This window comes from Cyrtonyx montezumae, unplaced genomic scaffold, assembly GCF_038088225.1.
Source record: "Cyrtonyx montezumae isolate F1298 unplaced genomic scaffold, pur_monq_1.0 scaffold_7, whole genome shotgun sequence".
NCBI lineage: Eukaryota > Metazoa > Chordata > Aves > Galliformes > Odontophoridae > Cyrtonyx > Cyrtonyx montezumae.
The window spans coordinates 32,260,442-32,274,169 of record NW_027072078.1 but is presented as its reverse complement, the minus strand read 5'-3'; the positions used below and the strand labels follow the sequence as shown (position 1 = coordinate 32,274,169).

The following is a 13,728-nucleotide window of genomic DNA, read 5'->3' as shown; positions in this document are numbered from 1 at the left end:
ATCTCTCAAAATAGAAAAATAAATAAATAAAGTAGGGGGGGGGGGAAGCCCTTTTTGTAATGAACTGAGCATTTTTAATTTTCACCAACAAAACCAATTGAGTTGAAAAGAACGCTCACCCCGAGCAATATTAAGAGGTTACAAAATCTCATAAATTAACTTTGCCAGTGATATTTTACTGAAGCTTGTGTGAGTGCAAACCAGAAGCAGGGCTCCCACATGGTCTTTATTAAACGAAGAGCACTTAGCAATAACTGTCCTTCCCCGAGATGTGCTGTCCATATGCGCGCGTACGCACAGAGCGCGGATATGCATATGGCCATACGCTGGAAGACACAGAGGGGCTGGAGGAAGCTGGGAGACAGCAGAGAGTGGAAGTGAGAAGTGTTCTCTCTGTAGTCATGGGCGAGTGCCCTACTCTCTTCATTCCTCACTTTCTCCATCTACACAACTAGGATAATAAAACTTATTGACCTGAAAAAAGGAAGTTCTGAGATTTAATTAATGTTTGAAAAGCTTTTTGAGATCATTTGATACTGAGTAATGTGGAATGAACAATGGGAGCTCTTTGAAACAGGGGCTCTATCTCTCTGTATTTGTGTACTGCACCTAGCACAATGGGGCTGTACAGCCACAGAGTCAACCGTATCATAAATATTTAAATTAAAACTATGTTAATTATTTTTATCGTTCTGTTATTTGCTGATACACCAGTTCACTACATTTTGAGGCTTGCTAGCATTGAAGAGTACCAAGCATAATTATTTGTCTGATTGTTATGAAAATCAGGGTTTATATTTTTAAATACGGTCGTGAAAATAGGAAGCTCAGGTGAAAATACATTTCTAATTCCTCATCATTCTTCTCTTTAATGCCACTAAGCTGGAACGTACTCTTCAGGGAATGGGTGATCTTTGCAAACTCTCTTATTTCACATGAAGAAGGACAAGGCATGACTGCAGAAAACTCTGACACAGACACCCTCCCCCCACAATGTGAACAGAAAGAAAATGCACAAAGGTGCTATAGGAAGACTGGATTTCTTTTTTTGCCTTTAATTCAGTAACTGTTATTACTCCTATACTGTGCATGCTTTGGCCTGGTGCAGGTTTTCTTTTGTCGCTATTTAACGAGGTGACTGTTCAGTGGGCCACTATGTACTTCAGCACAGAGAAATAGGTTTAACTCTTCTCTATTCCTGCAGACTGAAGCCAAGAAGGCTACAGTAAACAGGACAAGATTTGGCCTTGGTCCACCTCCTTTCTGAAACTTTTATATAGCTGAAACAGAGAAAAGCATGTGTGCAGAAACAGCATGCCATGATATGTGTTTTGCTAGAAAGAGATCAATTGACTTCATGCAAAACTTCAAATGTTATTCAGGGGTGCCTGACTGTCTTCCTACCCCAAGCAGCTACCTGCTTGCTTTGATGACAGATGATACTTATCCTGTTCACATTTCTAGTAGTTGCTCCCTACGTTTGTAAGAGTAAGATTCAGCTTTTTTCCCTTGCTGTCCTGTGTCTAAAGAGCAACAGCAGATCCTGGGTTGCCTGATTCTGAAGAAAGGTCCTAATTCATGAAATAATTTCAGGAAGCATTCAGGAACTTTTGGTAAAGAACTTCCATTCTCTGCACATGCCTGAATATGGGCATTTTTCTTGAAGTAAAAACTGAATGCCCATCCATGCTTTGGGTTTCAGTCTCCCACAGGTTCTCTGAGGTTCCCCAGATAGACATTTGTTACATAATCCTTCCATTCCTGGTCTTGCTTTTTTCCTTTAAATAACTTTTACCTGTTTCATTTTTCTTCTTCACCCTTTAAATGAAAGACTGGTACAGTTTTTAATGTAATCTGTTCTCCTGCCATGTGAAAGAAAAGGGTCCTTCTGAGCCTAGATTTAGTATGTAAGCCTGCTTGAAACTGCTGATATAACACATCGTTTACTGAGTGAAAATCACATATGTTTGCTTCATCTTTTCTTCGCCAACTAAAATAAATAAATAAGTAAATAAAGTTTGCAGACATCCCCTACTTAGTATTGCCATACTTTAACTTTATTTTCTGATTTACCCTCAGAATTCTGGGTATGGCTGCTGGACTTGTCATCACATTGTCATCGCTTCCTGCTGTGCGGGCTATTGTGGGCTTCTTTTTATGCAAGGCTTCTTTTTAATCCAGTCTTTAATAGGTAGAAATAAGTTGCATGCAGTCTGTAAAAGCCCGTGCCTTGAAGAATGAAGCTGCTGTGTGTTGCAGGCTTTGAGGGGTGCGTGTGTGCTTCAGTTGTTCAGCTTGGGTGCCTTCTCTGCCTGTAGAGCTATGGGCATGGAGGGAGGGGGGGTGGTTTTTATTCAAAACAGATAAACCACAAATCTTGCAATACTTACTACTTTAATTAGACAGTATATTGGTTAGTGGATATGTCTTAGGTAATTAATTCTACTCTTGAGGAGGAGCTTATATCCAAAATGGATACAAACCGTTACTAGGGATGAATTTTGTCGGGGGAAGGCAGTCAGGAAAGAAATCACCATTCTCTGACTGAAAGGGCAAAAAGCCCAAATGGCATCTGAAAACGTCTCGCTGTGCTATATACTGTACAGGAAAAAATGGAGAGAAGAATCATGATATAAAAGGAGCTTCTTGGATTCAAAGGTGAATCAAAAGGAATTGGCTTCTGCCTGGACAAGGCAGCCAGATAGGCCACAGTAACAGATCCACGTGACAGACCAAGAGGCAACTGCAGAGCTCCCCAGACAACTCGCCTGAAGTGCCTGCCAAGGAGGCAGATGCTGCTGCTGGAAGAATATCTTCCACAGTTGGGCATCTGGGTTCAGTGCTTTCCACGTAAGGGAGAGTGATGGTAGCATCAGGCTGGCCCCGTCTTCCCGTTTAATTATTTCCACATCCATTTTATACTTTTGTAAATAACACGTATTATCCTGTTTTGTGCAGGAGAATAAAAAGCAAGGCGAGGGCTTTTGCCTGCAGTGCATCCCTTTTTGCAGAGGTGCCCACATGGATGTGTAAGGGCAGACTCCAGCTTGGCTGCCCTGTGCTCCAGCCTGGTCAGATGTGAGACAGCTCGGGCCTGGGAGCCGCAGAGCTGCCTCGCGGTGGCACGGGGCTCAACCTAATAAGCAGAGCAGGCTGAGATTCATTAATTTAACATTAATAAGCACAGCTTATTAGCTCAGGCACAGCACTGTGTAATGCAGCCACACAGCTCCTGGAGCAGAGCTGTGTCCTGCGCGCCAGCTCGGAGCGCAGCCCGTGGGGCTCAGCCAGGCGCCCGCAGCCGCACCTTCCCTCCTGCACGGGGGGAGAGAAGATCTGGAGCTCCCTGCAGAGGATTCTGTGCAAAAAAAAAAACCCCACCCCAACCTCCTCTAGTCTTTTCAGTTATACTGCTGGTTTATTCGGAGTCTTTGAGTCATCTGAACTCCTGGTGCTGCAGTTTGCCAACAGGTGTGTGATAGCTGCTGTGAAAGTAGGTGAGGTGCCCATCATAGAGTGCTGTGGGATCCTTGAAGTCCTCCTGACTCACTTGAATTATAGTTACGAGAGTAGATTACTGTGCACAATACTGCGTAATCGGGCAGGGATGGATTGTTCTCTGTTCAAATCCATGTGCGGAGACACTGCAAGGGTTTTGCATCATCCCATGCCCTGTGTATGGCTGCAAAATGGGAGCAGAATGGTCTGTTGCTTTTATCTGGTAGCTGTGGTTAGCTCACGCTGTCTGGGAGTAGAATCCACTTGTAAATAAGTAACAGGGAAGAGCTGAGTCCTGAGGAAGCGTGGTACAAATGTATAGAACAGAAACAGATGGGCTGCGTATAGCAGGTAAATACTCCAAGCATCCTAAACTAGAATAGGCTGTTTTCTGTAGATCTTTATTTAAAAAAAAAAAATCCTTTTTTTTCTTTTTTCTTTTTTGTTTGTTTGTTGCATGTATAAGGTGTAATGTTAGGTTTGGTCATCTTCGGGAAGAAGTACTAAAAATCTAACAGTAGCTGGACTCCATTATTTTCAGCATGAGTCCTAATAAAGCAGTTTGTTATGTTAAGCTGGAAAGGGCCATACAATAAATCTGTTCAGCTCCATATTTTCTCTTCTGTTTGAATGAGTAGCAATATAGAGCTCATGCAAAGATGGACAGTGGACTTCTTTTCATTGAATTCAAAATGCTCAGAAGAAAAGGTACTGCAACCACAATCCTCCGTGAGGCTCCATACACTACACTGAGACTTCTTGTAACTTCTGAAGGCTTGGTTTAAGAAAGATATATGGTACTGGTGTTAATCCCCGCTGCCAGGCCTTTCTCACACACACTCTCATCAGCTGTTTTGTCTGGGTTTCTAAAGAAGGATCCATCTGAAATGCATTTACTTCTGCTTGATCTGGACTGCTTCTGCAGACTGAAGCACTGCAGAATGAGACCATAGTGCAGCCTCGCTGTGGTCTGTCATTTAGGATAAACACAGCATTCTGGGCTAATACTGCATCCTCACACTGAACTCCTATGTGCCACAGAAAGTGGGGTCCTTCTACTTCTCCCATGAGAAACCCCTTGAAGGGAACCTTGGGCAAGAAATACTATCTGCACAAGCAAATACAGAAACTGCCATTGGCCTCAAATGAAAGTTTACTTAGTTTTTTCAAATATTTGGCAACTAGAGATTCCTCTGATTTAATAATATAAACAACTTGCCACTAATAATAATGCATGTATGCTTCTATATTCTCATTTACGGAACCATGGGACCACTGTGATCTGTCTTTCTCAATGATAAATTCAAGAGAACATTTCAGCTTTTCCCTATCTTTTGGCTTTTGCAATATCAATTCTGCTACTATTTCCATACCGACAGAGCAAAGTTTTCTTCTTCCCTGGGGATGTGTTTCTGTGGCACAGGAGAATGGCCTTCTTCAGAGAGACTTAGGACATCCCTGACATAATGCTCTGCAGGTTTAAATATTACATCTCTCTACCCTACATCACTGTGTGAACATATCGCATTGGTATACTTCTGGGTTCACCATGCTTGCTGCAGTGATACTTGGGTAAGAATGTGCTTATTTACACAGTACCCCATCAGCAGTAAACCAGGTATTGTGAATATATGGATGATGAAGTATTAGTAATTTATTATCTGCATTATAAGAAGGAAGTTGGTCCCTGCCCTAGCCTCCAGGAAGAAAAACAAAACAAAACAACACGCCAAATAACAGCAAAAAATCCAGTACACCAACCTTGGTCCACTTTTGCCAGTTGTTCTGTACATACACAGCTGGAGATAATTGCTGTCCCTCACAGTTAATGCTTTATAAAGCCAAAATAGACATGAAGCATTATCATCATTTTGTAAACAAGGAACCAAGGCGCAGAGAGATTAAATGATTTACCCAAGATCACACCAGATATCCTGTCAAAGCTAGGAACTGAACCTGGGTCTCCAGAGTATCTATCAAGTGTTTTAGCTATAAGATCAAAAGACTTATTGTGTATACCTGATATCTTTCCCATAAGACACAGGAACAAAACTTTCTTCAGGTTACGATAGGTGCCACATCTGATGCTGTAAGTTTTATATATGGAATAGGTCCGGTGACAGCATGTACCCACTTCTTGCACACAGGCTGTCCCCAAGAAATACTTTCCCATATTACTCCTCCATTTATGGTAATAAATTATCATCTTTCTCCAGGTAATCCCCTAAAGAAGACAATATATGCACAAGATACAGCAGATGAATCCAGAGAAAACATTTTTCAGCAAGGGCGAACTGGGTCCTTCTATGGCCTAAAATCTTTCCATCCTTAATTAAATAGGGACATTCCCACAGCTATGTGGACTTCATTTCATCTTTTCAAACGGATGCTACACAACAAGTTAAAGGATCTTTAATATATATGTTGCAGGAGAATGCAACAGACACGGTCAGCATAAAGGCATCATTAATTTCAAGTTTGGAGCAGTCTTTTATTTGGAGTCATTCGTTCATTTTGTCATTCCTGGGATGAAATGCTTCTCTGTGTACAGAGACTGCACTGGTTCCTCAATCCTGCCTAGCCCCTTCTATTTTAAAGGTTGTTTGGCTGAAAAGTGATTGTGCCAAAATGGCATTAGTTAGTCCTAAAGGCAGGACAGCCAAGAGGAGAGGAACAAGATCCTACCCTTCATGTGCTGATAGGAGCACAAGACAGTTGCAGGTTTGTTTCCATGCCACAAAACACGAAAATAAAAGCCAAGGTGAACATGAGATCATGAGTTGACTTTGTGGGCTGAAACTTCTTAAAAACTGAACTCAGTGAGAGTGGAAAGCACAGAGGGATGGGTTGGACTAGATGCTATCTAGAGGTCCCTTCCAACCACTACAATTCTGTGATAAGTAGAACCTCATGGTGTAGTCTCTTTGCCTCTTTCATATCTCAGCAACATTAGTAGAGCAAAGGTGTAGTTCTGAGTCGACCCTCACTATTTCTTAGACATTCTGTGCTGTCACGAGATTCTTCAGGCAATACGAGAGCACATCATATATTTTCCTTAGTAAGCATTTTTCTGTTAATGTATGCCTCAGCATGTCTTGAGATCTATAAAGCAACCTGAGCATCAAGGACCCGGATGGTGAAAACATGCTGATCCAAAAGTCAATCCAAGTCGTTGGAGTAAGTCAGACTTCCACACTAAAACACAGTGAATTTGCACAGTTCATTGTTCTTGAGTAATTCTGATGTGTCTAACTGCACCAAAGGAAAAGCTGTTCTACATTCCAGTGGAGGAAAAACTGCTGCTTTTGCTTAGATGTACCGATTTATTGAGCAGAAATAGGATATACGCAGATATCATAAATCATGTTTCGTTTTGCCAAAGAATGTAATTATCTTTTGTATTTTGGACGACATTTCCAATAAGATTTGGACACCACACAGAGATTCCTTTTAAAATTATCAATTATTTTGTACTGTAGTTCTACTTACTTCTTTAGGTGCTCAAAGAGGACTTTCATTGTGTCGTAGTTTGGCCTAGGGAGCTTTTTTACCAGGGTCTTTACGGCTTTTATGCGAGTCACATTGTCTTGGATTTCTAAGGGGAAAAAAAGAGAAAAAAATAATTTGAGTGCCATTTTAGGATATTACTTTGCCCAATACTTCCTTAACAAGAAAAGCCATAATTAATAGATGGTTAAAAACATAATGTATCATAACTTCTGTGTTTTTAATAGAGAACAAGAGTAATTTCCAATGATTAAAAAACTCTACATCTAAAGGAAGCATTTTCTGGTTCACAGAATTACATTTTTATGCTTTTATTAGATTATTAAACTGTCAGTGTAAGTTTAATGTCTCCAAGTGTTAGTAAGGGAACCACAACTTAAGTGAAATTTCAGTTTGGAATTGCATTCATCCAGTGATCCAAATTCTGTGGTGGACACTCTTCCTATGTAGGCCCTGTTTCCTTTTTTCTCATCATAATTAAACTAGCTGTATTTATGAATTTCCATCCCTCATATTACACCTTATTTTGTTTGGAAATATCAAATGTATTCCTATTCTTCTTACTCATCCTTTCTGATTATTATTTTGAGAAACTATTCCACTGCAACTGTTTGCTAATACCAGTGGCATCTCCAAATTATAATTTCTGTAGGAAATGATTTGTATTTAAAAGTTGCATTTAGTAATAAGAGAATGCAGTACTAAGAGCTTTAGACTCTCTTGTGAGGTGCTAAGGGCATTGCTATCCTTTTTATTAAGAAAAGGTTTCCTGATTTTGCATGATTACTAGATTTGGAGGAAACGTTTGACCAGTATTTGCATTGATTCATGAGATGTTGCAACTAAAGGAAAGTTATGTATCACTGTATTTACATTTAGGAATAGATTAGATAAGTTGCCAGTAGATCTGATTTAGGGAAAATATTACTTGTTACAGGTTTGGTATAATTTTCTGATCTTACCAAGTATGATTAAATTATCACCTATCATTCTTCATATATATTTGTTTTTAATATTCATAATATACCCTGGCACCCAGAGATCTCAATCATCACTGAATCCTTGTTTCAGTAGGTGCTGCATAAGCGTACATGATGACTACTGTCTTGATACAAAGATTGCACATCCAGACACACACGTACACACACACACAGTTTTCCTGCAATTAAACTGAATTTAAAAATTAAAATTGTTAATATTCACCCCCCAGAATATATTCCTAATTCCTGCTGAGAATACTTCCAACGTGCATATATACGCATACATATTGATACTATCATTTGAAGATTTAAACATATATGGGAGTGATAAAAGCTCGAAGTAGTCCATGTATAGATATTATTTTCCAGCTTAAAAAAGAAAGAAAATGAAAGAAAAAGAATAGTTTGTAAAAAGCATGTAGTTGACAGCAGTTGCGATGAAGTTACACACACATGAAGAATACAGTGTCTGCGTATTTGACTTTTGCTCTGGATTAGAGTATAGAGGGTCTTCACTTCTGAAAAGCACAAGATCCCCCAGTCTTGAAACCCAGACATCCCTTGATTTTTCTGTGGCAAGGCATTAGTACTGATTATTTCCGCTCTGTGGAAAATGTAAAGTGGGAGTATGACTGAAGCTGACATGAAATGTGCAGAAGTGAATTTATTGCAGGAATAGGGTGAAAATTCTGTTGGCTCTTTACTTGTACATCACGGTGTGGACACGTGCTGTGATATTATTGGGTAAGTTACGTTTAGACCGGGGCTATCCTCCTGTTGCTTACTGCAACTTTTCAATTAGAAGTTATTTTTATTTTGTTCTATTTTATTTTTCACTCAGGAAAGCTGAATGGATTTCGGTGAGACCGAAACACTGAGATGTTGAAAAATTCACAAAGATAGGCTCACAGTTTGTCCATGCAGAATATCTGTGTGGAAATTTAGCATAGTAAGAGCTTATTATGTTCTTTTTAAGGAAGTGTCTCTTCACTCTGTGCTAATTAAGGAAGATATCAGGTTTGTAACCACCTTTCCTACAGATTAGCATCAGATTTAATTGTAAAATAAGGAAATAAATAAAAGCCATTTTCATTAACACAGAGACATTATTTAGTGAGATTTACAAAGATGAATAACTTAATTTTAGGTCTCAGTGTACCAAAGCCGTAAGTATTGCCACAGAGGAGAAGAGAGATGTATCTATGCGCTGAAGAATAAAATTCATAGAAATCATGCATAAAATTATTTTGCAGATCAGCCTATTTGTTAATTGTTGGTCTATTTTAAAAGAAGAAAAACAGGCAACATGTGGTAACTTTAGTCAGCATTTCTGAGCCGGGAATGATAAACACCTCTGCCTGGCTCTGGCATTTATCAGTACTGAGATATTATTACCACATAGAGTCACAGCATGGTTACTGTTATCATCAAATAAAAAAAAGAGCCAGCTAATCTTAATGGTTTGTAAAGCCGTTACCTGCACTGGTCTGACATTTATCATGATCATTTTACCACATGAGTCCTACATTGCAAAGGTATTTTATCTGGAAGGGACATCACTATGAATTATTATTTGCAGCTAGGTAGAAAATTGTATGTTGTAGATACCTTTTCTCATTATAAATCACAGTCACATTTCAACATTTCCCACACAAAGCTGCTGAGCCCAGGCTTTTTGCCATAACACTTATTCTCACTCCCTCTTGCAGTTCCATGAAAATACTCTTTCATTAAAATGGTTGATACTTTTGTTTGTTTGTTTGTTTTTAAATGCTATGCACACTTTATTTTCGTATAAAATAATTTCTTTTTCCACTTGAGAAAGCGAAGAGGACAAACTGTTCTTTTTACTCCTTTTTCTTTTTTTGTTAGTTTTTCTTTTTTCTTTTTTCTTTTTTTTTTCTTCATTAAAGCTTACTCTTGCTTCAGCTTAATGGCTGAGCTTGTCTTTACTCTTGACCTTGTTGATGGAATATTTAACAGATCAGATGCAAGATCTTATGTTTCAGTTTCAATACCTATGCATTCGCTTTCTTTCTGTAAAGCCTCAAGTCCCAGTTTCATAGTAATTTTCCTCTTTCAGTTCCCTAAGTAGGAAAGTGATTTTTTGTTTGTTTTATTTTTTTTTATTTTTTATTTGGGGGGCTGTTTCTTTACCCTGCTCAAATGGAGGGAGTAAATCTTTAAACATGGATTAGTATAAATAGCCATGGAGAAGGCATTGCCCTCTGTGCTGTGCTATGAAGCCTAGAAATACGTTGTGCAAAGGCAGAAAAACACTCTGAACAGCTGTTAAATTCTCCAGCTAAGACTAGGAAATGAAACAGACCAATTTTGATAACGTGAAATGCTATCTTTCATTATACACTGTTACTGTGAAAACTGATGCAATTCTGGGGAAAAGATTCCCATTTTTGAAAGTTAGACTCTTCCTCTGTGAAGATTTCAAAAGGAAAAATGTAGTTTTACAATCACTTTTGTAAAATAAAAGGATGAGAGGACATTTAATTCTTTTTGCATTTCTTTTGTCAAATTATAGGAAATTGTAGGTGATAATTTCAGCAGATCGAGATACTCCAAAGTGAACACAGATGGTATTCTATGCAATATTTTCATAGAACATATATTTAGAATTTGGGTTACTGTCTTTAAAAATAGGGCTGGCTTCCTTTGACAGAGCAACGCAGTGGAGATGCTCTCTTGTTTATATTTAAATAAAGAATGCATGGAAAGAACACTTAATATTATATAAGCTCTTTTGCAAATGAGCTTTGGATAAACATTTGAGCATAGAAGAAAACACGATGTGTCTGTAACATTAACAGTGGCTGGTTAAAAATGAATGAAGAAAGTAACCTCTAGCACTCGTGTCCATAAAGAATACTTAAGCAAATCCCCCTGAATCTTTCTTTTAATCATTAATTTTAAATGGACATAGATGTTTACAACAAGCCACTTTGTTTCAGAACAGGAAGTCCAGGGTTTATCTCCAATAACTCACGTTTGCTAGGAAGGGATGTATGTCTCTAACCTGACATGCATTCATTATTTTGTAAGGTACTGGAGTCTGACCCATGACCCTCCTCAGACCTGCTGCATTATTCATGTCTGATTTACTTTGTATAGTTTTACCCATTTCCCTTTACCAGGCGTTTCAGTTGCTCGTGCATGTTTAATGTTAAATGGCATTTATGGCTCACATTAATGCCTAATTTTATCACGAGCCATGGTTTCTTTTTATGCTCTCAAGCCTCGCATCTGAACTGCTGAAAAAAAACAACGATTTACGATTCTGCATAAAACATCAAACTATTGATCTGCCATCTAAACTGTTTTCTTTTTCTTTTTAATAGTGTGCTTTTCTTGTTTTCATACAGGGCTCTTCTCACCTTGTTTTGTATTTTTGGATAAGACTTCCACTGTGGTTAAAACGTCATACACTGTTGCTACAGCAAAATCTGCCAGCCAAGAGTTTTTTCCAACATTTCATGACTGATTCAGCTGCTGAGAGAAAGACAGGCTTTATTTTGGGGGGCTTTTTTGATTATTATTTTTTTTTCTTTCTTTCTTTCTCTCCCTTTTTTTTTTTTTCTTTTAAATTGGAACTGAGTGGGTTAGGTGGATTTTTGAGTGCTAATGAAATTGTGAGACTTATGGCGCGGGCTACAGCCAGCCATAGTGTGGGCAGACGCTCTGTGAGCTTCCCCACTGTGCTGCTGTGCAAGCATCCCCGCTGTTATGTTTGCTATAGTTTTAATGTCTGTGAAAAATTCCTGATGCAACTAAATTATGTTCTGCCCTCTTGTTTGTATAAATAAACACCCGAGTTAGCCAATTCATCTTGCTCTTGCCCATTTTAAAAGCTGGCCCTGTCACAGAATGCTTAACCCCAGTCCTTGATAGCTTTGGTGTTATCAGGGAGTGAACATTTGCTTAAAAGACAGCATAGTTTTGGCTTGATTTTTTTCTTTTTTTCAGGGATGTCAACTGGCCCAAACTCTTCCTTAAGTTGGTAAATCTCCATATTCTGGAAGTCACACTGGGTAAAATATACAGACTTTTATGTATATATATATCTATCTCTATATAAAAATTATTTGTAATACTTTCAGTGCCAGGATTTTTACTGTATGCAATCTAAAAGTCTCAGTTTTAATCACGTGCAGTACACCGAGGCAATAGTCTCATGAAGATACACTGTAAAATATTTTCTTGCTTTAAAATAAAATCTATAAAAAGTGTTCAAACTAACTAATGTTTGCTATAAGGAAAATAACCGATTTGTGATCTGAATTGATTTTACTTTTTATTAATGCCTCATAAATAGATGTTGCAAAAGAAAATGAGAATTGCGTGAATCCTCTCTATATGGGGAAACTGATGAGTTCATCCTGTGTGATATAAAGTGGAGTTTACAATGAATATTCATATAACTTTTGTGATCCATTAGCAAAACCCAGGACAACGAGTTTGCAACTCGCTCCCATTTAACAAAAATATATGTGGAATTAATGGGAGAAAAACGGCACTTAGAAAAGTTAAACTTTAATGCATCAAACTCCAGGTGCCGGAGTTTGAGGGAAATAACCAATAATAGTCATTTTTTACATATTTGATGGGACTGATTATGCAATGTGCAACTCTAAATGGCTTATAGCACATTGTAGCATGGTTCCATCCCATTGGCTACAGTAGGGTGCAGGCAGATGGATGACAGTGACAAGGAGAGAAGTGCTTTTGCTTAGCCGTGCGTTAAGATGCCATCCAGAAGCTCTGTGCACTGCAGACACTTCATTAGGATGCCAGGATAATGGTAAACTACCACTCAGAGTGACACCCCATTTCCTGCTTACTGAGCTCTCCAACCTCGGCAGATGTCAACAATCTCACAGTGCTACAGAGCAGACCTAACTTTCCAGGCACTTTGACTCCAATTTTTTTCCCTTAACAGTGCCATACATTACATGCAATATGTAACAGCAAGTACCAAACAGAAAACAAAATTTGCTGCCCTAATTATAACAAAGCGGCATCTGACTTAGGTACTGCATGCCCAGCGTACATACAACTGGTTAGGCAGCGTAGAAGAGGAATGATCTTTGTCAGTCAATTTTGGGGGTTAATTAGACTTAGGACTTTGATAGCTAATGGTTTGTCTGATCCCAACTGGAGTGATCGTGCTTCGACGCTAACTTCTACCAGGCGTCGGAAAAATGTGCCGAGCGCTTTCCTGGTATTTCTCCTTGCACGGGGTTTTCTGCACAGAAAGAGCAGACTTGAGCATCTGGCCGGTGTGATATTTTCTCTGCAAATGCACAACTCGAGGCCGTCACGCACCTCCCCAACAGCAGTTGGAGCCAGCAGAGAGACAGCGCTGCGACGCTTAACCTGCGCTCCTTCCCAGGGAAATACAAATAGTTGCTCATGCTTTCAAAAAAATTGCTTTCAGACACAGAAACAGCATCTGCAAGATCGCAAATTCTAATTTAATTTATTGAACCTACCAGTATGTGTTTTTAGAATCAGGAATTGTATTTATTTTATGTACATCTTTTTGTCCCTCCCTTTATTTTTATTTTTATTTTTGGCAGTACAGTGTCTCAGCGATAGTGATCTGCCCGATCTGCTTCTCCTGCCCCTGGTACCTACACAAAAGATGGGCTTTGGTTGGGATCCCCTGATCCCCACCCATGGAACTTGCTGGGGGCTTGGCAGTAGACAGCAATTCAGGTCAGAGAGAGAC

The 13,728-nt window shown here is 39.0% G+C and overlaps 1 protein-coding gene across 1 annotated transcript in view; it reads right to left on the bottom strand.

Annotated features, from left to right (window-relative positions):
- The window catches only part of ARHGAP15 (Rho GTPase activating protein 15), a 314,922-nt gene that overhangs the window by 15,947 nt on the left and 285,247 nt on the right, over positions 1-13,728 (bottom strand). Inside the window, exon 13 of the mRNA XM_065751003.1 lies at positions 6,988-7,093. Within this exon, the coding sequence (XP_065607075.1) occupies positions 6,988-7,093 (106 nt within the window). The remainder of the gene's footprint in view (positions 1-6,987; positions 7,094-13,728) is intronic.